Source organism: Rhinoderma darwinii, chromosome 7 (genome assembly GCF_050947455.1).
Source record: "Rhinoderma darwinii isolate aRhiDar2 chromosome 7, aRhiDar2.hap1, whole genome shotgun sequence".
NCBI classification, from domain to species: Eukaryota; Metazoa; Chordata; class Amphibia; order Anura; family Rhinodermatidae; genus Rhinoderma; species Rhinoderma darwinii.
The window spans coordinates 14,412,729-14,440,474 of NC_134693.1; the positions used below are offsets into that span (position 1 = coordinate 14,412,729).

At 42.5% G+C, this 27,746-nt stretch overlaps 1 protein-coding gene across 2 annotated transcripts; it reads left to right on the forward strand.

The window, feature by feature from the left end:
• SRSF11 (serine and arginine rich splicing factor 11) lies at positions 1 to 27,325 on the forward strand. 2 transcript variants are annotated; one of them, XM_075832833.1, is made up of 11 exons: positions 1 to 326; positions 8,547 to 8,680; positions 17,574 to 17,683; positions 19,032 to 19,124; positions 19,760 to 19,934; positions 20,032 to 20,116; positions 24,316 to 24,441; positions 24,569 to 24,658; positions 24,791 to 24,886; positions 25,295 to 25,433; positions 25,540 to 27,325. In XM_075832833.1, exons 1-11 carry the CDS (start codon positions 205 to 207, stop codon positions 25,735 to 25,737), a joined length of 1,368 nt encoding a protein of 455 aa, XP_075688948.1. In that variant the 5' UTR covers positions 1 to 204; the 3' UTR covers positions 25,738 to 27,325. The 2 variants fall into 2 exon arrangements, with proteins under 2 accessions (XP_075688948.1, XP_075688949.1); XM_075832834.1 differs by having other exon boundaries at positions 24,797 to 24,886.
• The last annotated feature ends 421 nt before the right edge of the window (positions 27,326 to 27,746 follow it).

Consider the following 27,746-nt stretch of genomic DNA (forward strand, 5'->3'; position numbering starts at 1 on the left):
CAGTCGCGTCCAGTGCATTGTGGGATACTGCGGCCCAGTCAGCTCCTTGTAGTAGTTTCATGGCGGCGGCTCCGTTGTCATCGCTGTGACCGGCCGCTCTCCCGCCCGTCCTGCCGGGGACCCTGACAGACTCACATTACTAATCCTGTGTGTCACTCTGTTTCTTTTGTTTCCGTATTTAATGTGTTAAAGCAGGAGGCGAAAATGACTTCCACCACAGACGTGATCCAGGTGACGAACGTGTCCCCCAGCGCCAGCACCGAGCAGATGAAAACCCTCTTCGGGTTCCTGGGCAAAATCGAGGAGTTGAAACTTTTCCCGCCAGAGTAAGTAATCCGAGGGCGGCAGAGTCGCGGAGATGAGGGGAGAATATGGCGGGGGCACAAAATGGCGACCGGGTTATTTATAACACGGCCTGAGGCGAGAGTGCGCGGGAACCGGGCGGACACATGAGGGGAATACTACTCCTATCATTGTATTGGAGGTGGTTAGTGGGTCTGTTGGAGGAGTTGCAGTCATGGGAAGGCTTTCTGGTACTTTTAGTCCCTCAGATTTCCCTCATTTTTGTCGTGGTCCTTTATGAGGCGGTTTTGTGTATTGGTGAATTGTAGGCGCAACTGTGAGGGGTCATTTTATTTATTTTGGAACCTTTTTTTGATCGTTTGCTTTTTTTTTTATTAAAAAAAAGACCAAAAACCGTTACGAATTTAAAATCCGTCACAAGAATTTCTATGTGGATTATGACACAGCGCAAAAATGGTGCCGGGAACGCCACGTTAAAAAAAAAAAATATAGGCTGATTTTATGTAACTAAAGTGTAATCATTGTATAATAATGTTCTGTAATTTTCCAGTAGACTTTGTGGATCAATTCCTTGCTAGTTTCAAGATCTCTGCTTGCTGTCACTAGGTGGAAACAGGCTTTACATTCAAAGACGGCAATGCTTATTTCGAGCGACCGTCTCACAGCTGATGGTTTTACAATTTTTTTTTCAGTCCCGACAATCCTCTGTATAGGAAAGCGCAACAGATTATACCCGTACAGTAAAAAGTCTTATCCCGTATACGCGGGGTGCAGGGGGGCCTCATGGATATGTACAGGGTGTACGCTATGAGCGCTCCCAACCAATAAACTGAAGGCATTAAAATAACGGTAGCTGTACACAGATTTTCCTGCGCTGATACATTGCAGCAAACGATCAGGACAGGATGTGTTAAAGGAAACTCAGCGGTATTGAGGATCTAAAGAGTCTCTGTCACCACATTATAAGTGCCCTGTCTCCTATATAATGTGATCGGCGCTGTAATGTAGGGGACAGTAATGATTTTTATTTAGAAAACCGATAAATTTTTACCACTTTTTTTGAGCGATTTTTAGCTAATGAGCTTTCTTAATGCCCAAGTGGGCGTGTTTTACTTCCGACCAAGTGGGAGTTGTACAGAGGAGTGTATGACGCTGACCAATCGGCATCATGCACTCCTCTCCATTCATTTACACTGCACTAGCGATATAGATATATCACTATGTGCAGCCTCATACACAAGCCCTAACATTACTACAGTGTCCTGATAATGAATACACATGACCATCCAGCCTGGACGTCATGTGTACTCAGAATCCTGACACTTCTGTAGCGTCTCTGAGATTCTAGCAAGGCAAACGTAATCTCGCGAGATTACGATGTAACTTGTCATTTCAAACGAGATTACGTTTCCGTTGCTAGAATCTCACAGAAAAGATTCAGTAGTGTCAGGATTCTGAGTACACATGACGTCCAGGCTGGTAGTGATGTATATTCATTATCAGGACACTGTAGTAATGTTATAGTGTGTTTATGTGGCTGCACATAGAGATATAGCTATATTACTATCTGCAGTGTAAATGAATGGAGAAGAGTGTATGACGCTGATTGGTCACTGATTGGTCAGCGTCATACACTCCCCTGTACAACACCCATTTGGTCTAACGTAACATGCCCAGTTGTCCATTAAGAAACTCATTAGCATAAAGCTAATATAGGTCATAACTCCGTAAAAAATAGTTTTTCCTATTAAAAAAACTTCTGTTATCTACATTACAGCGCCGATCACATCATGTACAATATAGGCCACTTATCTGGTGACAGAGCCTCTTTAAAATTGACAGTGTGATATAAGATGGGGGTGGGAATTGTTGCCTTCCCTTTATGTTGCATGACTGAGAAAATGGTTTATTTCCCCCTGGAGCCGCGATCGTCACTGAGGCGGACTTGATGTGACGCGCTCCTCGGTTCCCCTCACTGCACGCTGCCAGCCCCTCTGCTCAGAGAGACCACGCTGACTGTCTCCGGATTGGTTGCTAGAGCTGTCACTCAGAGCAGAGAGTGGCACTTGCGTCGTCACCTCAAGGGAATTATTTTCCGGTCGTGCAACTTGTCTTATTCAGACAGAAGGTAAGTTTACAACGTCCTCCCCCCCTCTATATCAGCAGTTAGGAGGCCTCAAAACTGCCTAGAGATTCCACTACGGGACAACTGATGACCTATCCGCCAGATTGGTCATCCGTATATGATCGGTGCGGGTCCGACACCCGAACCCCGCGCTGATCCGGCTGCCTCCGCGCATCGGCTGTTATGAATTGTATGCAGTAGTTGGAGCCGGAAGCAGTTGGCTCCATACACTGCATAGTGGCCGTGCTGCAGAACTGCAGCTCTTCTCTTATTCGGTTGAATACTGCAGCTCGGCTGCTATTCTTTGACTGGAGCCGTCTGCTTCCGGCGCACGGACGCAGCAGCTGATCGGTGCGGGGTCTGGGCGTCGAACCTGCACCGATCATTTACTCATGACCTATCTGGTGGATAGATCATCAGTTGTCAGAACGTGGAAAACCCCTTTAAGCGAGAGGATTGTCTAGATTTTATACAACGGTCACACAAACACCCAGCGATGAGAAGCATTACTTCAGAATGGCCATTTCTGTCTTTGGATGTAAACAAGAATGTTCTCGCTCGTTGACAGCAAGTTGAGGTCTTGAAAATGGCAAAGAATTATAGCTAAAAAAAAAGTATACTAGAAAGTTAGGCCTCATGCACACATCCTTCACAGTTTCTACGTCCGTCTGTTGTGACATCCGTGTGGTTTCCGTTGTCACTTTGGATCCGTTCAGTTTTAAACTGACATCGTGCTTCCGTTTTAAACCGTTAAAATCCATCTTGTGTGTTGAATGCAGGGAACTTTGGCGTGCCCTGCCGGTGCTTGACAACGGATCCGTGAAAAACACACGGCACACAGATGTCTCCTGTGTTGCCGTCCGCTATTTTGATGGATCGATAGGCTTCAATGGGAGATGGACACTGAACAGACAGAAGTAGGACGTGTTCTAGTTCTGACAGAACGGACGCACGGAACCGTTAAAACAACGGAAGCGTGCATGACCCCATAGAAATGAATATAATAGAGTATCCGGCACACCAATTTTGAAACAAAAGGTATTTTTGTTTTGTTTTTAATGCCAGTGGCAGAGTGCGACGTTTCGATCTAAGCGACCTTCATCGGGCACTGAGCCGTGCTGGAAAAGTGATAGCGGCTGGCCACATGATACAGCGGCCAGCCGCTATCAGCACCACTAGCGCTCGTCTATACAGTTTTCCAGCACGGCTCATTGTCTGATAAAGGTCGCTTAGACCGAAATGTCTCACTCTGCCACTGGCATTAAAAATACCTTTTGTTTCAAAATTGGTGTGCCGGATACTCTTTTATTCTCCTTCGGGTTGGGCCCCTATCGGTGCAAAACCCCATCCTTCCACATATCTGGTGCTGTCTGATCCTGTACACCCATAGAAATGAATGTCAGTGTGCTATCCGTTAAAAAACGGTCCGTGCATGGCCCAGGAGCCTGGACCGCAGAAAGAACGGACATGTCTTATTACGGCTGTGTTGTGCGGTCAAGGCTCATAGGAAATAATGGACGCGGCCATGTGCACGGCCCGTGATTTGAGTGTGTCACTCGCCGCCCGACCCGAAAATCACGGCCGTGCACATGGCTACGGTTGTGTGCATGAGGCCTTAGTGTTTCATTATACAAGGATTTGTTTTTTTTGTTACATAATACTGGATGAGCCATTAAAGCTGGTCATCGGTGCACGGGTAATTGGCGCTTATTTATAATTTTATGATCTTATGGCTACTGAACAGTCATTTCCAGTCCTGCTATCGCTCCGGTTGTGACCGTTGTGCAGAGTTTCTCACGTGGAGTGATTCGAACGTTCAATTGTGCAGATTTTTTAATTTTCAGTGGCAGCAGATCATTAGTGTCAGGATGTCTGGAGTAGTAGTACATGTTATATATTCTGTGTCCGTGCTATAAGACCTTGTGTCACCCAGCTCAGATCTTTTAATTGAAGTCACATCATGCACAGGGGGATGCGTTCTTGTTTTGCTCAGTTCTCAATATGCTTTTCCTTAATAGTAGTCGACTACGCTATTGTTTCCGTGAAAAAAAGCGGGAACTTAATGGAAACATACGGAAGCATTTCCGTTTAAATCAATGGTAATGCAATTGAAGGCGATAGTTTCCATTCATCGGTTCCTCTGGCGGAAAGGTTGAACGGAACCCGGACACTGATGTGAACAGGCCCCTAGATTTTTATTTTTTTTCCGTATATTTATGAGCTGCGTATTGCGTTATGGTATTTACAATTTCCGTATAGGAAATACACCATGATGTCTTCATGACTTGTAAAAGAGACTTAAGAGACTCCCAGCATTCCACAATAGCTAGGACTTGTAGTGTCACAACAGCCGGCGGGCCGCAGGATGCAGAGCACTGTCTTACGGAAAGATTGTGTCATTAGTGATTATTGGGGCGTATTAACTGCATCATTTTATGTTCTGTGCTCAATCCGCAGATGTCTCTCTTTGTGCCTTCTGCCAACACTGAGGCCGGGCAGCCTTCCCTTGTGGCTGAGTCAGGCTTCGTTCACATCTGCGTCAGGGCTCCTTTCCGTTGGAACTGAGCCCTGACTGACAAACTGAAACCAAAAGGTTTTCTGTTTCCATCACCATTGATTTCAATGGTGACGGATCCGGTGCCAATGGTTTTAGTTTGTCTCCGTTGTGCAAGGGTTCCGTCATTTTGACGGAATGAATATCCAATCAAAACGACGGCACCCTTGCACAACGGAGACAAACCGAAACCATTGGCACCAGATCCATCACCATTGAAATCAATGGTGATTGACACAAACTGAAACCAAAGGGTTTTCCGTTTCCGTCAGGGCTCCGGAACGGATGTTAACGAAGCCTAACTTGCACCTAGTTTCAACATGTATAGCTTTTCTTGATACAATTTATGATTGGTAGAAACATATTTACTAAAATTGATACAATAAAGCTGGTTATTCATTAGGGATTACAGGCCGACATTTTCTATATGACTTGTCATTCACGGATGGTCTAAAAGTTCGTTTTGGACTACTACTCTGAGTTAAAACTACAAATCGCCAACATGGATGATCATTTTCCACAGATAAGTGTTTGGTTGGCATCTGTCATGCTCGTTTGTGTCACCAAAAAGCACCTAGTCTGTTGTATGGGCAGTTTGAGATGTAATGAGAAGAGAGGAGGCCGTCTGTAGTGGAAATTGAGCTTCCAAATGTCATTTTTGGGTTTCCTGATTCTATAGAATTGTATGTATGCGTTTTTTAAGGAACTTTTGCAGTTTATTTTCATGCCCGTCCCTACACAATGCTAACATGTTGTATCGATCTACTTTTATATGTAGTTTATTTTGCATGTTGACGATTTGCTGTGCATATCCTTTATCTGAAGTTGGTATTTAGGGGTTTCCAGGATTAAGCAATTTTTTTAGTATCAGCCATATAGGTTTACATTTGTTGGCAATGGCTGTATATAAGGGCATGTGCGCGCACATAATCAAAAACGTCTGACAACACTGAGCTGTTCTCAAGGAAAAACAACTCCTGATTTTCAGAGCCTTTTTTTTTTTTTTTTTTATTTAGAATCTCGCGCATTTTGCGGCATTCTTTATGGCCGTTTTTAGAGCTTTTTTTTTCTATAGTCCATGAAAAACGGCTCAAGAACTGACATGCACTTTTTCGCAGGCGTCTTTTTACGCGCCATTTTTAGAAAATGAGGCGTAAAAGAAAGCCCCGTCGGAACAGAACGCCGTATTTCCCATTGATATCAATGGGCAGATGTTTGTAAGTGTTCTTCTGTTTTTCGAGGCGTAAACGCCCCGAAATACGCCTGAAAACACTACGTGTTCACATACTCTAAAGAAAGCAGATGTGAGCCCGTCTTTCAGAACCAGACTAATTGTTTTTATGCTTTTTTGTTTTTTCCTCCCCGCCTTCAAATAGTCATAACTTTTATTTTTTTCGTTGACACAGCCACATGGGGGCTTAATTTTTACGGGGTGAACTGTACTTTCTAATGGCACTATTTAATATTATGTGCGATTTACTGGGAAGCTGGAAAAAAATTCTGAATGGGGTGGAAATGTAAAAAAATCAGCAGTTCTGCAATTTACTTATGGGTTTCTCTTTTATGGTGGTAAATGTACGGCGAAAATGATACATTACCTTTATTCTGCGGGTCAGTGAGATCACGGAGATACCAAATGTATATTGTTTTTGATATGTTTTAGTACCTTTAAAAAAAACAACATTTTTCATCCCCATATTGTGATCCCCGTAATTTTTTTTATATATTTCTGTGTACAGAGCGGCGTAAGGCATCTTTTTGTATGTGGAAAGATGTAGTTTTAATTAATACCATTTGGGGCAATGTCTGACATTTAGATCAGTTTCCGTAAAAAAAAATTTGTGGTGGTTGAAGTGGAAAAAACGGCGATTCGGCTATTTTGAACTTTTTCCCTTCTACGACGTTGGCCGTATTGGATAAATATTTTTATAGTTCGGGCATTTTTCGACGCTGGAACACCTAATGTTTGGGGTTTTCTTTTGTTTATTTTTGTGATCTAGGAAAAGGGGGTGATTTTGAATTCCTATTTAAAAAAAAGAAAAAATTGCTTACTTTTATTTAGCCCCCCTGTGGGGCTTGAATCTGCGATCTTCAGATCGCTTATGCCATAGACGGCAATATCACAACACTGCAGTCTATTGCATAATTCGTGCATTGCTCTTGAGACCTGCTCTGGCAGGTCTCTATAGCACGGCTGAAAGCGTTCACAAAGCTCCCAGCTGCTATAGGAGTACACCGGCTCCCGCGATCGAGCCGGTGACCGGCCTCTACATGAAATTGGCGGTAAAAACCCCATAGATGCCGGTGGTCACATCACAACAGCACAAAAATGATTGTTTGATTAATAGTTATGAGTCCGCTTTAAATTCCCCCACCTACTATCTAGGTAATAATACAGTGTTCTTGAATGTTTCTATAAGTTGAACCTATATTCGCAGTATTTATTTTGGTCGCAATGAAAGCTGTCAGTATGAGCCATGGTACACGGTGTTATAGAACAGAGGATTTCTGTGCCAGTCAGGCCGCTTGTTCCAGCAATGCTCGCGCCCGCTGTTCATTGCTGCCAAGCCTCTAATGTGGATTTATGTCTATTGTATTAAAGAAGCTTTAATCGGAACTCCTGCTGACTGGTTTTCTTCATATACGGTATAAACCTGACGGCATGAAAGTGGATCATGTGGAAGTTTTTTTTTGTGTTGGTGTAGATTGTAATAAAAAAATCCTGGAAAGAATTATTATTTTTTTTTTTAAATATGAGCTCCGCATCTCCGACAAAGCACAACTATGTGAATTGGCGAGATCGTGCAACAGACCATGTGATCATGAAAAGATGTTAAGGCCCTGTTCACACTGAGTTTTTTGCAGCGTTTTTTTTCTGCGTAAACCGCGGCAAAAAACTGACGACTTTGACTCCCATTGATTTCAATGGGAAGTGAAGGCGTTTTTTTTTTGTTTTTTTGTTTTTTTTTTACCACGAGCAAAAAAAAAAACGCTTGCCGGAAATAGAAGCAACATGCCCTACTTTGAGGCGGTTTCCGCCTCAATAACCCCATCATATCCCACCATAATACACTATTGTTTGCTGATATTGCTCGTTTCATTTGACATTTCACCTTATAAGAATGCATGGGGCCGATTATACCAGAAAACACTTTTTGAAAGTTAGGCACCAGTGGCATATTTCTGGGGTTTGTCAATCACAGAGAGAGCATTATTTACTTGCACACCCTTCAACCTTCATAACTTGTTTGTACGGATGTGATGTAGTCATTGCCCACTAGGGTGTATCCTGTCCATGCATAACTGCTTGTGAAGGCAGGAAATGCTTTTTTTTTTTTTTTTTTTTTTTTTTCTACCAAATTTATCCTTTTGAAATGCCCTGCTTTTTATAGTGGTTTTTGAGATGCAAATCTGTGCTGGAAGGTGAGTAAAGTGCCACCTATCACCGTGTCAGTGGGAGCGGACACCTCGTATGTTACATACAAAGTACCACTCGTTTTAGCTTCCCACTTCAAACTGCTATAATCATGCATTCACCTTGGTTTTTCCTTTTCCTTTTTTTAGTGATTCTCCTTTGCCTGTAACATCTCGTGTCTGTTTTGTAAAGTTCCATGATCCAGACTCTACCGTGGTCGCTCAGCACTTGACCAACACCGTGTTCGTGGACCGAGCGTTGATCGTGGTGCCATATGCAGAAGGTTTGTACACTGCTTGCTTATTCACATTGCTACACAAGAAGCGGTAGAGGGTGTCTATTCTAGGTTCTGAATGAGCACAGTCTGCATGCATCAACCTGTGTGTTTTACTGGTGGTCCCTGGTATACCATGAGCATTTAAGTCTCAACAAGACGTGGTCTAATATGTAACTTCCTTTAGTCAAATTATATAGTTAAGCTCTATTTTTGAATGCCATGTTTCTTGCTTTATATACATCATGTGAATATCCATTGCAGTCCTATAGAAGTCCCTGTTTAACATGCACAGTCTGCAATGACAAGAAACACGTGTGTCAGGTGTACCACGGATCAGTTGTGGTGTGTTTGTAAGTCTGTAACTTTTCAAGGTGCAGAATGGGCATAGAGCGTTTAATCCTCCTCTCTCCCTCAAGTTTTGCATCCTTCTATACCTCACGATATTTGCAAAATAATGAACTCTCTTCTCTGTTATTTGTGTGTGTGATTTTTGTAGTGGAGAAGGCATTTGCAAAGCCCTTCCTGATGGCAGAAAAACTGGGTCCTCTTCTGCTTCAGGGGATTGTAGACATTTACTAGACGCCAGCAAGCACTCGCGTCCCCAAGTGTTTTTCATGGCGTAACTACTCGTTACCGATGTGCTCTTTCTTTTACATGTATGGCTTTATCTGTTTTTTAATTGGGCATGTTAGTTTAGATGTTTTCCTGTTTATCTGATGGCTGGGGAATTGTTCTCCTCTGACGTATCTTTTTTTGCAGCGGTATGGAGACACTTTAATAACCTGACTAGGTATCACTGTTATTATATAGACACTTATTTGAAATTTTTGTTTGGTATTGAAATCTAGAACTTTTACCAGCACTCCCTGCACTAGATCAGCCAGGTGCCGGGAGTCTTATGGCTTTGATTACATGGAGTGTGTCCACGGATGAGGGATGTGTACATGGAGTATTATGTATGTATGTTCCCCTCACCCATGGCGATGCCGGAGATCTGCTCTTGGGGACCACATTGTGAGCACCAACAGTGTTGGGGCCTGTTGACGTCAGTGTTGGCTTTCCGTTGGGGGGATTCCGTTTGAGGTTTTCGTTGGGTGAACCCCCTCAACGGAAAGACAAACGTAAACCTTCGCTTCCGTTTGCATCACCATTTTGATATCAATGGTGACGGAAACATTGCTAATGATTTCCGTTTCTCACCATTCCGTCAGGTTTCCGTTTTTTAGACTGAATCAATAGCGCAGAACCCCTCAACGGAAAGTCAACGCTGATGTGAACAGGCCCTAACTGCTATACACTCATTCACACAGTTGTATTTATTTCTCCGTTTTCCTGTCCTTTATTTATTTTCAGATACTGATTAGGTCCCAACATAAGGAGAAAATTGCCTTTTGTAAATGTTTTTTTTTACTACTTCCTTTTGTTGGAATATTTTTCTGTTTCTATATTTTTAGATAATTTATTTTTTTTTTTTATTGCTGTCATTACAGACAGGAGGATAAATAGAGCTGTGTGAATGATCTGTTCGTGCTCGAGACACCCTTAGGCCTCATGCACACTTCCGTCAGCCGTTGTATGGCTGCTAATGACTGATCCGTGAAACACGGACTGCACACGGATGGCTTCCACGTGCAGTCCGTTGTTTCAACGGACCAAATGAATGAAAAGGCCAGAGACTGTTTAGTCAAAAACAGGCAGGAGTAGGACCTGCCCTACTTTTGTCGGACTGGCCACACGGTTCCGTTAAAGTAACGGAAGGGCGCATGGCACCATTGAAATTAATGTGTCTGGGTGCTATCCGTTAAAAAAACGGATAGCATCCTGAAGAAAACTGAAGTTGGCATGAGGCCTTAAGCCGTGTATGTTGCTAATAGAAGTCATGTGATATAGCATGCATGCCGCTGATCTAAAGAATACCACGGGGTTACTGCTTTTGCTATTTTGGGGAAGACTTCTAGCTAGACCCTTCTTACTACAGCGTCTATGCAACACTTGGATTCAATTGTATAATATATTTGAAGGACAATTCTGGGTTAATAAGTTTCCACATCAAAGACATGCAATAATTAAATGACACAATGGAGTTGGTAAAGAACAATTGGGCTACATTTAGACCAGCGTAGCTACCCTCGTATCTGAAAGACAGCAGTTTTTCAAGTCCGAGGTGCACGTTATCACAGATTCCCCCATAGGCTAGTCTATGGAGGGATGCGTGACACGCAGTAAAATAGGACGTGTCCTATTTTTTCAGGGACCCTTCACATGCTTTGCCGAAACAACGGTCGTGTGAAATACGCCAGTCCCTGTGACTGCCATCACATGGACTACATATACGCTCGTCTGAATGAGCCCTAAGGCCTTATTCACACGGACGTGTCTGTTTTGCGCGCGCAAAAGGTCTGTGTGTCATCAGCATATGTTGCGCGGCTGCGTGATTTTCGCGCAGCCGGCATCATGATGACACTCTGTTTTTATGTTTACAAACAGAAAAGCACGAGGTGCTTTTTCTGTTTTAATTCATTCATTTTACTACTGTAGTGCGAATAACGCGCGGCACCCGGAATTGCTTCCGTGTGCTGTGCGTGATTTGCACACACCCATTGACTTCATTGGGTGCGTGCGGCGCGAAACACAGCCAAATATAGGACATGTCGTGAGTTTTACGCAGCGCTCATACGCTGCGTGAAATTCATTGACAGTCTGAAAGGCCCCATTCACTAACATAGGTCCGTGTGAATAAGCCCTTAGGCTGCATTGTACAGCAGAAAAGTAATCTGCAACATGACAGGGCACCAGGCCATGACCAGCTGCAAACTATATCTGTGTAGGTGTTATACCTAGTAAAAATATCGTTCACTGTTGGGTTGTTCATATATGGCACTTTCACTGAGTCTTCACAGTTTTAAACACAATATGTTAACATACAACTTAATACTGTTCTTATAGAATATTGTTTAGAATATTATTTAGATTGTGCTGGTCCAGGTTAATGTATGCATGTAATATATGCATTTACAACCAGAGTATGACCTTAAATTTCCAGTGTGTAGGCAAATATTTTGTGGCTATACTAAAATGAGAATGTGTATTTTTTTTTATACTTTATTTGATTGCACTAACCCAAAAACCAGAGCAAGATGAAAATCCTAAAACTCAGTTTAAACAAGGTTTAACAAATGGATTTCAGTTAATTTAGTAATCCCTAAATAAAGTCCATATTATAAAGGCCTCTGATTCTGAAATCCATATCGATCATTCAGTCTGATTAAGATGGGTATTTTTACATGTAGGGTCATTTTATAATACCGGAGACATGAATCTGAAAGTAGAAGTGGAGAGCAGTGATATTTGCTCTTATGGTCACAACACTATGTTGGAAAATAGCAACTCCATAAATGTAGTCCTTACTGCCTGTACTTCACCTACTGCTATGTTATGCGATACAGGCGTTAGGAATACTACCACTGAAATGACTGGTGACACCAGGTAACCAAGATGACTGAAGTGGAGCCGCAGCTTATAAAATATTCAGTTGCCTCTAAGTTGCATAATTTTTCCCAAAATGCCCCAAAAAAAACGAAACAGGTATATTTAGTCTTAATCTCTCTACGGTTGAAACAAGCCAGATAGATTTTTTTATTTTTTTTTGCCTGTAGTGATGGTGATGAGACTGGAGGTGTAAAGAGAACCAGCTTTACAGAACCTTGTTAGGCTTTGGAATATTAGGTCCTAGTGATGGGCAAATCCATCAGATCATAGAATACAATGGACAGATAAAATCATTGCCAAAGACAAACATCAGTATATCCCAGTGTCAGGTGAACCGCGATTCAGGCAGATGGATTTGCCCACTAATGGGTTACAATTCACCATCTTGTTAATTAAAGGCTAATGTACACCTTTGACATAATTATTATTTTTTTTAAGTAAAATTGTGTATCAGTGTGATTGGTGCAACTTTCTAAATACTTTTTATTAAAAAATATTTTAACTTTTTGAGATGTAGCTGCTTTGTATCCTGTATACAGGGCAGCTGTATCATTCGCTAAGACCTGAATCCGTCATGTCCGTGAGACTGACTGGCTCAGTGACAGCGGGTCCTACGTGTCTTATGACATGCGGGATCCACCTGTAATTGATAACATCTAAGTTATGAATGTAGATGTGATCGATAGCCGCTCGAACCTCCGTATCAGAGACACGCAGGACCCGCTGTCACTGAACCAGTCAGTCCCGCGGACCTGACTGATACAGGATTCAGTGCAAGATACAGCTGCTCTGTATACAGGATACAAAGCAACTGTATCTTAAAAAGTAAAAATACTTTTTATTAAAATGTATTTAGGAAGTTTCACCAATCACACTGTCATAGGTTTTTTTTTTAAATAAAATTGTGCATCAAAGATGTACGTAGCCTTTAAGGTTGTGTTGTAACTCGGTGGACTACAACCTGTGGCTCTACAATATTTACAATACGGCAACCTTCAGCGTACACTGAAATCCAGAGGCTTGTAGGACATGCTGGGAGTTGTAGTGTTGCTGCAGGTTGAAGAGCACTTATGTCGGGTAACACTAAAGGCAAATGTTGCAGCTATATTTACTGTTTGGTGTGTTGCTTTGAGGGTGGGAAATAGTAGATTTCAGTTGTTGGTCCTTTGTCCATTATTATAAAGTAGTATTTGGGCAGGTTTTTGTACTGGTTAATGTTTGTTTCTTTTGTCTGTTTCTTTTGTTTCTTTTCATTTCAACATATCCACGCAGTATTTCATGGTTCTAACAAAGCGGCAGCGTAAAAATATAAACCATGACGCATGAAAATACCTGGTGAGGGTCCTCATTGCTTTTTAATTTTTTTTTTTTTTATTTGTTTTTTATTTAAATTGCGCTTTAAAGTTGTTTATCCTAACTGGAAAATCCAGTGCATGATTTATTTTAGATGCTGTCTCGATAAAAACCTATATTCCTATATTTTTATTTTTTTTCTATTACTTACGACCAACTTGGTTTACCCCGGACATATGCATGACTGCCCCATGAGTTCTATCATAGACATATGCAATGTTTGGTGAGACACCCAAAGACCACAGTTCTTCGATTCCCTCCCCCTTCCTCCGAAATCGGCCTCATGCAGTGTAATATCTATTTGCTTAAAATCTACAGCTCACAGCTTAGGTGGAAGGAACCATGATCTTTATTTAACAGTGGTTTTTCTTTTTTGTTGTTGTGTTTTACAGTTCTTTTCCCTGGTTCAGCCTGAACTATTTACCAGGCCCTGCTGAAAATACCACTCAACCGTTTTCTTCTCCAGCTTGTCCAGTTTCTCTTAAGTGCCCTGTACATGTTGTATGTTTTATGCTGACATGCACTTTGTTAAGCCAAGACAAATTACTGGTATTTGCAAATCTATAGTTACATTTTGGTTTTTTTATTTTTTTCTTTCTTTGCTTTGCTCACGATCTGATTTTTTTTTTTTTGGGTTGGGGCTTTTGGACAGACCTTTTTTTCCTGAGAATAGCGTAAAGTACCTTTCACTGAAGTCCTGGTAAAAAACAAAAAGGAGCCGTCTTCTCCACAAAGTGGAGGCAACCATTTTGTTGTCTGAATTAATATTCCTCACTGCATCTTAAAGGGGTATTCCGTCTTAGACCTATGACATATTCACATGCCATGCGTTAAATGTCTGATAGATGTGGGACCCGCATTTATCTCCTGAACTTTAGTTCCCTCTCCCCATTCCACCTGGCGAGAAGAGAGCTTTGTTCAGACCGAGAACGAATGGAGCGTTGACCTGGATTACAGAAAACCGCTGAGCTCGCTGTGCTACATTGAAGTGAATGGCCGTTACGGAAGCAGCGTAGCACTGCAAGCTTGGCTATTTCCGCAATCCTCGGCCGCCGCATCAATCGTTCTCCGCCTGGATGCAGGCAGGACCCCCCTGTTCTGGAGATAGGTGTGGGTGAGACCTGCATCCTGTGGATATGCCATAGATGTCTAAGATGAGTAATCCCTTTTAAAGGAGTTCTCGTTTTGTTTTTTTTTGTTTTTAAATGCGGTGGAAAGGACTGAGTGTTTCTACAGTTCTAACTTGCATTGAGTTGAATTTCAGACTTTGTTGATCATGGGGACCCAGTTAACGGGGGAGGCGTTTATAATTGTCTATGTGCCATCCTTGAAGCCTTGTCCATGCAGGCTACTTTGTATGAGCTCTGTCTGCATATATTTTACCCAGCTTCAGACCACATGGACATGCTCTTTTTACGTACACAGAGCCATTATTGTGCATACTATTCATGTGGATTGGCAGTAGTCACTTGCAGTAGAGCGTGTTGGCATAGTCAGTAAGCAGCAGCTTAGCAGCCGCCACCAAGGAGTTGACCCACCTTAAAGGGTTATTCTCAACTTACACTTTATTTATGTTACTTATCTAGCGCCAACATATTCCAGCACTGTATAGAAGTTGTCCTCACTCTCCCCAGTGGGCCTAACAATCTAAATTCCCTTTGTATATTTTTGTATGGCATATCTGCAGGATATGCCATAAATGTATAATACATGTGGGTCCCAGCTCTGCGCACGCACCTATATAGAGAATGGTGGTCACCCGACTTCCGTTTCGCCTGGTTAGGCAACCAGACTCTGATTGGGGACTGCGCAAGCACGCGGCGCTCTCCCATTCTGTTCTATGGAAGTTACGGAGTTGCTCAGCTATTTTCATAACTCCCACAGGACAGAATTGAGAGATCCGCGCGCTTCCGCACCGCCCCTCTACAATGGTCCCTGTCTGTAATCTGTGGTTGCATCACCTGCTGAAACCGGGGAATAGTGACCCTCATTCTCGATATAGGTGCCGGGACCCACATGTATTAGACATTTATGGCATATCCTCTGAATACACCCCTTTAAAGGGGGGTCTTACCAAGACAGCCCTAGTACATATGCCCTATTAGACCCCCCCCCCCCAAAAAAACAAAACTGTTAACAAGCAGCGGCTTAGGCCCTCCATGTATTACCATGGCTGCTATTCATCTGATCAGCCAATGGCTGAAACTAACTCTTTAATGGAAATCTTCACAATGTTGGTGCTTTAAAGAGAACCTTTCACCTGCCCATACATGTGCAGCGTGTAATGGGGAGGGCTGCACAAACCCTGGGGCACTTTACATTTTTTTTTTTCTACCCTCCTCCATTATTTATATATCGGTGCCGTTCTGTTTGGCGCCCGATATTTAAATAACCACCTCAACGGTCAATGGGGCGTGTAATGGCAAGGGGGCGTGTTACTATGGCTGTGACACTGTCCAATCAGACACGGACAGTTTTACAGCAAGAGCGAGGATAGAGGAGAGTGCGCGCACGCTCTCTTCAGCTGTCAAGATCAGTCTTCTGGCAAAGGGGCGTCACTGCTACGGACAGTGCAAGAGCTGGAGAAAGGAGAGCGCACTTTCCTCTTCAGCTCTTACACTGTCCGTAGCAAAGACACGGCCCCTTTGCCAGTTCGGCAGAAGACTGATCTTGACAGCTGAAGAGAAGAGAACGTGCGCGCACTCTCCCCTCTATCCTCGCTCTTGATGTAACACTGTCCGTATCTGATTGGACAGTGTCGAAGCCATGGTAACACGGCCCCTTGCCATTACACGCCCCATTGACCGTTCAGGGGGTTATTTAAATATCGGGCGCCAAATATACCGGCACCGATATCTAAATAACGGAGGAGGGTAGAAAACAATGTAAAGTGCCCCTTGGTTTGTGCGGCCCTTCCCATTACACGCTGCACTCAGCTGCACACGTATGCGGAGGTGAAAGGTTCTCTTTAACATAATGTAAGTTATCAAAATGAGAAATGCAATGCTGCAGTGGGAAGCAAGAAGGCTCATTACAGCTGAAAAGTCACTGCTGCTGCTTTTTGTTTTTATCTAAAGAAATACATTTGATGCCTTGGATCTTGGTCAGTTTTGGGGATTGGGTGGAGCTCATGGAATCCTAGAGGCGCTCAGTTTCTTTCACCCCATTTACATCGGGCTATAGAACACCTTTGCCATCTGAGTAGACTGCAGATCGTGCTATGTGACTTACAGCACCAGCACCTGGTGAATTGGTAGCGTCATTTCAGCCAACAGAAATGGCCGCCTTCGGTTTGTGAAGACTTTTTATATTTTTAAATCGGCTACTGTACATCGTGGCATTTCACAGATCATACTTCCTGCCATAAATCTCCAGTCTTTGCTCTTAGCGCTGCTGCTCAGGTAAGGACAAGTGCTATTTCACCTTCAGAGAAATGGCCTTATACTAAATTCACTGACACTTTTCCTACATCTCATCACAAACTCTATCTATACACCACTTTATGGTAGGTATGCTAAAAGAGTTAGTGAACTGTTCCATATGATTAACTCCTAAATCAACCTTTTTTTTGTCTTGTGTATCTTGATTTTTCTGTGTGCTTTATAGTGAAGCAGCCGACACGAGTCGTTGTTCATTAAACAGCTTTTGAAAGTTGAGAGCACACCCCCGGAGAACCGACTGTGCTTGCTTACGTTTGGTTCATGAATTAAAAATCGAGTACAGGTGATGAAATCTTGGCAGCGTTAACACAAAACAAAAGTAGTGTGTATTGTGCAGTATCTCTTTTTCTTAATCTAAATTCTCTTAACCGTTTGTAGAAAAAAATAAATCTGCAAGTCAAATGATTTCTCTGCATTTTAATGGTAAACTGTTTATAGAGCTTAGATTATGACAGTCAGATAAAGTACTTACAGCAAGTTCCAGTGGTGGTGACAGTTTATCTGGGTGTTCGTTTTATTTTCTGAATTTTATTCTTTGTTTTTCATTTTGTGTGTTTTTTTTTTTTGTTTTTTGTTCTGGAAACAATGGGTCTAATACAGATGTGGTTTTTCTACAGGAATAATTCCTGATGAGGCTAAAGCCCTAACACTTGTGGCCCCAGCTAATGCAGTCACAGGTCTTCTACCTGGCGGAGGACTTCTGCCCACTCCAAATGCACTGGGTCAGGTGAGTGCGTAACAAGTCATGCTTTGCCAAATCTAATCTAAAGTGAAGCTTAATTGTGATACCGTTTAAAGAGGCTCTGTCACCAGATTTTGCAACCCCTATCTGCTATTGCAGCAGATCGGCGCTGCAATGTAGATTACAGTAACGTTTTTATTTTTAAAAAACGAGCATTTTTCGCCAAGTTATGGCCATTTTTGTATTTATGCAAATGAGGCTTGCAAAAGTCCAAGTGGGCGTGTTTAAAAGTAAAAGTACAAGTGGGTGTGTTGAAAAGTAAAAGTCCAAGTGGGCGTGTATTATGTGCGTACATCGGGGCGTGTTTACTACTTTTACTAGCTGGGCGTTCTGACAAGAAGTATCATCCACTTGTCTTCAGAACGCCCAGCTTCTGGTGGTGCAGATCTGTGACGTCACTCACAGGTCCTGCATCGTGTCGGCACCAGAGGCTACAGATGATTCTGCAGCAGCATCAGCGTTTGCAGGTAAGTAGCTACATCGATTTACCTGCAAACGCCGATGCTGCTGCAGAATCATCTGTAGCCTCTGGTGCCGGCTCGTCTGACACGATGCAGGACCTGTGAGTGACGACACAGCGTGATCTCTCGAGAACACGGCTGTGTCTGCACTGCCAGAAGCTGGGCGTTGTGAAGAGAAGTGGATGATACTTCTCGTCAGAAAGCCCAGCTAGTAAAAGTAGTAAACACGCCCCGATGTACGCACATAATACACGCCCACTTGTACTTTACTTTTCAACACGCCCACTTGAATTTTTGCAAGTCTCATTTGCTTAAATACAAAAATGGTCATAACTTGGCCAAAAATGCTCGTTTTTTAAAAATAAAAACGTTACTGTAATCTACATTGCAGCGCCGATCTGCTGCAATAGGAGATAGGGGTTGCAAAATCTGGTGACAGAGCCTCTTTAATGCCAGTTTCAGACTTCTGTTACGCAGTTGCATTTTAACATCCATATTGCGCTGGTTCTGCGGAACCAAACTTAGAGTACCATAGAGCCCTATAATGATATAAGTAATGTTCATTTGAATCATGGGAGGTCTAGGTGTTGCGACTAATCTATGAACGATATAATGTGGCCGTCAAGCCACTTAAATAGTCTTTCGAACTTAGATTGGGTTATAAAGTGAACGCATGCACTTTAATTGGTGAATTTCGAATACCCTATAGAGGGTAAGATCTATTAGAGGTTGAAGAACCATGTTGATTTATTTTAGTCTGCAATAGCATCTGTAGCTTGCTTTCGCGATGTACTTACATCTTTTTTTTTTTTATATAATTGCTTCTCTACATCTTCAAATAAACTGTATACTAAATATTTACTTGTCATTAGATTGGTGCTGTACCTCTCTCTGCTCTGGGAGCTCCTACACTCGATCCTACAATTGCAGCCCTTACCCTTCCTGGAGGCAACCTAAACTCCCAGGTACCATAGAAATATTGGCTGTGTATGTGCCGTTACTGGTTTCTGCTGGTCAGCTGGTGCAAAATATTTATTAATTACTAGCTTTCTTGCTTCTTAAGATCTGTAACCACAAATTTAGACCATCGATTGCCGCTTTCCGTGGCGGAAGATGGTGCCAGATGTTAATATCTGTGCAAACCCAATCTGATGTGCTGCTAGAGCGCAGTTGTCCTTTTTTGAGAACTGTCTTGACGAACAACAAATTGACGCCACTGTGAATGTGCCGCTCTTTATCGTCGTCTCTAAAGTCACTTGTTTGCCTATTCAGAGCTATATAAAGATCGGTCTGTGTTTTGTCATTAAACGACAGTCTAACCAGAATGACTGCTCAGTCCAAAATTGCTACGCTAATGTATTGCTAGCATACATGGATATTTTTTTTTTTAGTAAGCTGGGAAGTTGAAGTAATGGCTTAGTTGACAAACTCTTTGGTAATGACCGTTTTGGTCTCAAAAAATATCCATCCTATAGCTGCTTTTCTTTTCTTTAGTCCCTCGCAGCAGACCAGTTATTAAAACTTATGAGCACTGTTGATCCAGAGTAAGTCATTGCATTCCTGTGTAACAGAACCCCCCCTTCTTCTCTTTTATGAACAGTATCTAGAATCCTGTGCTCTGAGCAGTCAAATTGATTTGCTTTCTAGACTGAATCATGTCACGGCTGGGCTGGTGTCACCAAGTTTGAAATCTGATGCTTCTAACAAAGATATCGAAGAAGCAATGAAAAGGGTCCGGGAAGCCCAGTCCTTGATTTCAGCCGCCATTGAGCCTGGTAAGTTGCTAGTTATTAAAAAAATGTTTGTATGTCCTCTAAATTAACGTATTGACCTTTCGACTCCAACATCTTTTATTATTTCACCACCTCTTAGATAAGAAGGATGAAAAATCAAAAAAACGTTCAAGGTCGCGTTCCCATTCCAGGAGAAGGAGAACGCCCTCATCTTCCAGGCATAGGTGAGAAATATCACTTAGTGTTGTCCATAGGTATTGTTTTTTGTTTTTTTTCTGCATATACATTTATTAAAGGGGTTGTCCGGGGACCAAAAATTGCATTGCAATAATATGTGGAGAGAAGTAACTTACTAATATACTTTAATTTAACCCCTTAAAGAGGCTCTGTCACCAGATTTTGCAACCCCCTATCTGCTATTGCAGCAGATCGGCGCTGCAATGTAGATTACAGTAACGTTTTTATTTAAAAAAAACGAGCATTTTTGGCCAAGTTATGACCATTTTTGTAGTTATGCAAATGAGGCTTGCAAAAGTCCAAGTGGGTGTGTTTAAAAGTCCAAGTGGGCGTGTATTATGTGCGTACATCGGGGCGTGTTTACTACTTTTACCAGCTGGGCGTTCTGATGAGAAGTATCATCCACTTCTCTTCAGAACGCCCAGCTTCTGCCAGATCACGCTGTGACGTCACTCACAGGTCCTGCATCGTGTCAGACGAGCGAGGACACATCGGCACCAGAGGCTTCAGTTGATTCTGCAGCAGCATCGGCGTTTGCAGGTAAGTCGATGTAGCTACTTACCTGCTGATGCTGCTGCAGAATCAACTGTAGCCGATGTGGCCGACACGATGCAGGACCTGTGAGTGACGTCACAGATCTGCACTGCCAGAAGCTGGGCGTTCTGAAGAGAAGTAGATGATACTTCTCGTCAGAACGCCCAGCTAGTAAAAGTATTAAAAACGCCCCGATGTACGCACATAATACACGCCCACTTGGACTTTTACTTTTCAACACACCCACTTGGACTTTTGCAAGCCTCATTTGCATAACTACAAAAATGGTCATAACTTGGCCAAAAATACTCGTTTTTTAAAAATAAAAACGTTACTGTAATCTACATTGCAGCGCCGATCTGCTGCAATAGCAGATAGGGGTTGCAAAATCTGGTGACAGAGCCTCTTTAATGACCGGGCCTGAAAAGACCTTAAAGGAACAGTGTCATCGCAAATAATTTTTTTATATGTTAAAGATGTTAGTGCTTTAATAAAAACGTTTATATTCATTTGTGTGTTTGTGTTTTACGGTTTCTTATTTTTACACTTTTTCTTCCCTATGGGGGCTGCCATTTTTTGTTCCATTTCTGTGTGTGTCGATTAACGACACACACAGAAATGGAATACGGCAGCCACAGTCCCATAGGGACTGCGAACGGCTCCCGTCCCATTGACTGCCGTGTACGGCGTCTGTGTGGGAACTGCGCATGCGCCGCTCCCACACAGTCCTATTCGAAATTGGCGCCGTCCGGCGCCATTTTCCTGTGGACCGGAAGTCGCGGCCAGACAGTAATATTACTACTTCCGGTCGCGGCTTCCGGACTTGTGCACATGGAACAGCGGCAGCAAACGGAGCGGACGGGCCGGAGGGAGCCGCGGCGGCAGGAGCAGGTAAGAGATTTCAATGTATGTTAGTGTTTGTGTGTGTTTACTACTGTATGTAAACCTACTACACTGTGGGTTACCTCAAAAAATGGCGACACACAGTGTAGGAGGTTAAACCTTTCAAACCCCTCGTTTATCCCGGCACTAGCCAGGATAAAGGAGGGGGGGATGCTGAGAGCTCACTAGAGCGAGGGCTTTTAACCCAATGTTGCAATGCTGCAATTTTGGGAACAGCCCCATCTAGTGACCAAAAATGGGTAGTATTATAAATTAGAAATAATTTATAATATTTCCTGGCTCGTGCCAAAAAAAAAAAAAAAATTTGAACAATGTTTAATCACCCACACACTAAATGTTTAATTTTTAAAAAAAAAACATGTTTTTCTGGCAACACCATCCCTTTAATGACCAGCTAAATTTTTCTGTTTTTGCCTTTCAGCAGCCATAACTTTTTTTTTTTTTTTTTTTTTTTCATTGACGTGGCTGTATGAGGCCTTGTTTTATGCGAGAGAAATAGTATTTTTTTTCCCCAGTCTGGGGTTAAAAAAAATTTTACGCCGTGAATATAGGAAAAAGCGATTCTCTGAATCGTTTTTCTTGTTTCTTTTTTTATCCCGTTCACGTTTCACGCTAAATAACCCATTAGATTCATTATTCAGGTTATTACGGTCGTGTAGATACCGAATGTGTATTTTTTTTTTTTTTTGTTTTTATTTAGTGTAGGGGCAATAAAATTTATTTTATGCAAAATAAAGACTCTTTTTGGGACTTTTTTTATTTATTTATTTTTTTTTTGTTACTTTTTTTTAATCCCAACAAGGGATAACTTTATTTGTAACTTTTTTTTTTTTACTTGTAATGTATTAGCATACTCCTGTATGCTAATACATTACACTGTGTCACTAGCACACAGGCTGCTGATCGGGCAGCACATAGTGTGCCGGAACAGACAGCCCTGGGGTCCTTTGTAGGTCCCCAGGGCTGACTGCAGAGGGATTCCCCGGTGTTTGATCGCATCACCGGAATCCCGGTGATGCAATCAAAGAGGGGAATTCCCTTTGATCATGCCGCGGTCACGGACCGCGGCAATCAAAGGGTTAAACAGCTGGGGTCCGAATGTTTTCCGACCCCAGCCTTATTCAGGAGGCTGCTCTAAGATCAGGAGCTGTTCGTTACAGCTCCTGCTTAGAGGATGAGCGCTCATCAGCCTGATCTGCAGCGACGCCAAAAGACGTCTCTTTAGATTAAGCACCTGCACCGCCTGACTTCAAAAGACAGTGGGCGGTCAGGAAGGAGTTAAAGCTCTGTACTAAATGGTGCCGTTCAAACCTCGTCAATTGTTCCCAGAAGTCCTGGAGCTTTTCTAATAATGATGACGCTCCGACACCTCCCCATGTGACTGAGGACTTCATGTGATGTTCGTAAACATGACCGCAAGGGGCTGTCACATTGCCTATTGTTTGAGTCCCGAGCAGAACATCAGCTAGCGCTCTGCCCGGGACTCCAGCACTGCTCCCGACGTCCATATTTGGTCAATGCAGGGGTTCCCTGTTGTTGGAGTTCCCGAGCAGAGCATCAGCTGATGTTCTGCTCAGGACTCAAGCAATAGGAAATGTGACAGCCCCTTGCGGTCATGTTTACGAACATCACATGAAGTCCTCAGTCACGTAGGGCCATGTTGGAACGTCATCATTATTAGAAAAGCTCCAGGACTTCTGGGAACAATTCACGAGGTTTGAACTGCACCATTTAGTACAGAATTTTAAATTAAAGTACATTGGTATGTTACTTAGTTTCACATAAATATATTATTGCAATGCAATTTTTGGTCCACGGATAACCCCTTTAAACATTCAGTAGGTCCCTAAAGGGGTTGTCTGGTTTTATATAATTAAGCATAATGGGGTTTTCTGGGACTTTAAAATCTGCAGCAGGGGATGGTGTAAAATAATACAGGCAGATACTTCCTAAAAGTGAAGGACCATCATCCCTGCTCCAGCCCGGAGGCCCTGTTCTCCAGTGGTCATGTGACACTGCAGCCAATCGAGATTTGGCTACAGCGGCATGTGACCGCTCCTGGGATCGGAGCCGCGGAGAATGGGGTTTCTGCAATGGAGCGGGGGATGCTTCAGGGAGGTGAGTATTTGCGTACTTATTTTACAACATCCCCTGCTGCCGATTTTACAAAAGTCAAGTATAAACCCTGTGTGCGCTACAGAAATAAAATCTTCTACAATTTTCTAATATGTTTTTTCTCAATTCCTCATCATTTTTCAAGATAATTGCGGTTAGTGAATAAAAACACTCTTGTGCATATTTAGAAGCAGCAAACCTATACAGTCCTGCTCCCTGCTGAGAAGTGGATGTAATTGTATGCAGTCTGTCTGGCAATGGTCTGAATAAGTTTCATAAAGGCCTTTGTCTTCTAAACATTTTTTTAATGTTAATTGCTTTAAAAATAAATAAATAAAGCGCGCCGTTGTACAAAGAACAATTTCTCATACATGTTGGTGCCCTCTTATTGCCTGTTCTCATTCCCATACCCCGCGGTAGTGTTTAGGTGAAGATACACAGCACTTAATTTTGCTTGCTGCATTGTTAGGTTGACTTATTGGCCACTATTCTCATATTTGCTGACCTCCCCTTAAATGTCTGGGTTGTTTTATTGTCATTGCAGTGGGTTCCAACCAGTTAACTAAATAATAACCCAAAAAGCATTTGTGAAAAGCTTTAATCGTACCATGTTGATCTCTTGTATTTTGTGCAGACGTTCAAGAAGTAGGTCAAGAAGAAGGTCTCAGTCAAAGTCCAGAAGCAGACGACGATCTAAGAGCCCCAGAAGGAGGCGCACCCACTCAAGAGAGAGAGTCCGTCGCTCCCGATCTAAATCCAGGTAATTTGTTAATTTTTCACTTGCTTAAACCCATGACCATTCCAGTTTCAATCAAAATAGTCAGAAGTTATTACCAATAGAAAGCGACATCAATACAAAATCTCAACCTGGATTTTACTACTTTTAGAGAGAAAAAGCGGGAAGAAAAAGAGAAAAAGCGATCCAAAACTCCACCCAAAAGCTACAGCACAAGCCGGCGATCCCGAAGCACAAGCAGGTACGATGCTGCTGCCGACACACTGTCTACTGAGTCAGTCTGTACCATTCCAATACAGTGAAGATTTTTTTCGTTTTACTTTGTATTGTCCCTTTAATCCAAATGTTTTTTATTTATTTTTTGTTGGGGAAGAAACAGGAGGAGAAGGAAGAGTCGTAGTCCAACTCGATCCCCTAAAAAAATTAGATCACCTAAGAGGAAAGCTTCTCGCACCCCATCACCTAGAAGGTATTTATTAGTTTTAATAACTTTAGGGGTATGATCACACACCGCGCATATGCCGCGTAAAAGCACTGAGTATCCACCCTGTGCGCAGCAGGCAATTCCGGACGAAAAACCGCGCCAAATTGCGGATCGGTTTTTCGGCCGGAATGTCCGCTGCGGAAAGCTGCGCATAGAATAAAAAAAAAAACACATACTTACCCAAAACACCTACGTCCTGCAGCACAGACTCCTGGGATAGGTCATCAGTATGAAAAACCGCCCCGTGCCTGGACATCCCCTTTGACACATTTGGGCAATCTCCGCTTGTGGGTGCTTTTGTATTTTTATTGCAAACTCCCATTTGCCAGACAAATTAAAAAGCAAAATCTTGTGTTTTTCGTTTTTGGTCTGACTGATCAATTTGCATTCTAGACATAAAAAAGAAAAGAAGAAGGATAAAGATAGAGAAAAGATCAGAGATGAAAGGGAAAGATCTTCCAGTAAAAAGAAGAAAAGCAAAGACAAAGAGAAGGAACGAGAACGGAGATCAGAAAGCGAAAAAGACGTGAAAGTAAGTTTACTGACAAAAACCTCGTCCAGCACCCTCATGTGATTATATGATCATCCACTTGTCTCTGGACACAAGCTTTACCTGCCTGTTCCTTCTGCGTGAAAAGCAGGTGACCCGAGACTATGATGAAGAGGAGCAGGGCTATGACAGCGAGAAGGACAAGAGAGAAGAGTATATGGTGACAGAGGCCAGCCCCCCGCTAGAGAACGAGGCCACGTCCGAGAGGCCGAGTGGTGATTCAGCAAAAGACTCCAAAGTGAACGGAGACGATCATCATGAGGAAGATATGGATATGAGTGATTGAGTGCTTCCCCTCCCCCAATGCTCCTTCCTATGTGATTTTTCATTTTCTATTTAAAAAATGTTCTAATTTGGTCGTCTGCAGCACAGAGGTATTGGTGAATGTAAAACGTCAGAAGTCATTAGATTTGTACCGACGGGTTTGTCTGAAACATTGAAGTTGCTAACCTGTATCGTGTGGTTTTAAAGAGAAACTGTATATATATATAAAAAAAAAAAATCGACCCCCAATTCTCTAACGTGACGCAACTTAACAATTATGCTGCATGCGTCTTAAACCTCGCATGTGTTGTATCATTTTGCTATTTAGATGCCCAGTTCCCTTGTGTGCTAGTCCTTGCTGCAGTACCGAAAAATAGTTCATAGTATCCAGAACACGGCTGTGCACAACTAATGGTCTTCTGTGCGCTCAGTGGGAAAGTTAAACGTTTCAGAACGCTTCCTCATAACGTAGGTAGATCGCTAGCTGTCGTACAGCGCCATTCTGTGAGTTTTCTTTATGCTTCAGTAAAGATGTAACTTTTTTTTTTAAAACTGATGGTCGGTTAAAGGGGTTTCCCGCCTTAGACTTTAATGGTATATTGACTGCAGTTATATAAGACATTGGTGGGGGTCTGATTGCTGAGAGACCCACTCATCCTTAGGCCTTATTCACACGGCCGTGTTCGGTCCATGATATACGGACCGTATGTCTGCCGCATTTCCCAGACCGAACACCGTTCTCTGAGCCGTGCTCCTAGCACCGTAGTTATGTATGACGTTGGGTGTCCCTGCCTCCCTGCGGGAATACTGTTCCATACTGAGCATGTGTTCGGTCCGGGATATGCGGTCCGTATATTACAGCCGTGTGAATAAGGCCTTAGAATGGAGGTACCTAGTCTCCAGCAGAGAAGTGGTTGCTTTATAAGCAGTCATTGAACAATACATAAACTACTGGTTGGGGGTGCTGAGCTGCGTCCATACATCCCATCGTTGATGTACCTTTTAAAGCCTATGGTGGAAAATCTTTTGAAGATTCTTTTCCGTTTTTATTTTGTGACCTTCAGACGACTTTCCTATAGGACAGTGGTCTCCAACCTGTTGCTCTCATGCTGTTGTGGAACTACAACTCCCAGCATCAGCAGGCTGCCATGGCATGCCGTGAGTTGTACTTCCACAACTAATGGAGACCCACAGGTTGGAGATTACAGCTCTAAGATAATTGAGTTTTCAGGGTGCGTTGTGGTTTTCACATTTGCATCTGAACGGTCACAAGAAATCGTATTTGCTTTTGTAAGTGAATTGGAGGACGTAGTGCATTTTAATTGGATGTTTGTACGCTTTTTCAGTTTTTGTTTTTTTTTCTTTTTTGTTTTTTTCTTCTTCAGACCTCTGCATTTTTGTGTTCACCCCCTGGTGCCGTAGTAAGTCCATTCTATTATATGCTGAGTATTTGGTGCATTTTATTTTTGTTTTTTTCCAACCTTCCGAGGCTTCACTTTTGTTCATTATCAAATAAACAAACGTAGGTTCCAATCTGTGCCATCTCGATGTACAGTTCCTGAAATTTTGTTTTACAAAGAAAACCTTTGATAATAAAATATATAAACAAATTGCTTGATTGGCCCTTTTCAGTTATCAACAAAGCCAATCATAGACCTAAGAACGATCTCCTAACTATTAACATGATTATTCACAAACTGGAGGGAGATAAGTGACCTCTAGACGTTTCTGGCGCTGCTTATTTTGGAGGTTGCAACAGAATCCGGTAAACTAATGTAGGAGGACATTTGGCCGTCGATGTTTGTAGATATTTTGATTTATACAAATATCTACAAAGAAAAAAAATTAATAGTGTCCCGTAACAACCAATCAGATTGCAGCTTTCATTTTCCAAAGGGCCTTTTAAAAAAATTAAAAGGCAACCCCTACACTTTTCCTTTGCACCCGTTTTTGATGTCCCTCAGCGTCTTAACTTAAATTGTAGCTAAATGTTTGATAATCTTCTGACATGTCATAGTGACATGTCAGAAG

Bases quoted from the DNA above. Each gene is read 5' to 3' on its own strand.
- SRSF11 (XM_075832833.1), top strand. From the start codon at position 205: ATGACTTCCACCACAGACGTGATCCAGGTGACGAACGTGTCCCCCAGC. The intron at 19,125-19,759 runs GTACCATAGAAA...TTTTATGAACAG, and splicing joins GAGGCAACCTAAACTCCCAG to TATCTAGAATCCTGTGCTCT. The intron at 24,659-24,790 runs GTACGATGCTGC...TTGTTGGGGAAG, and splicing joins CGATCCCGAAGCACAAGCAG to AAACAGGAGGAGAAGGAAGA.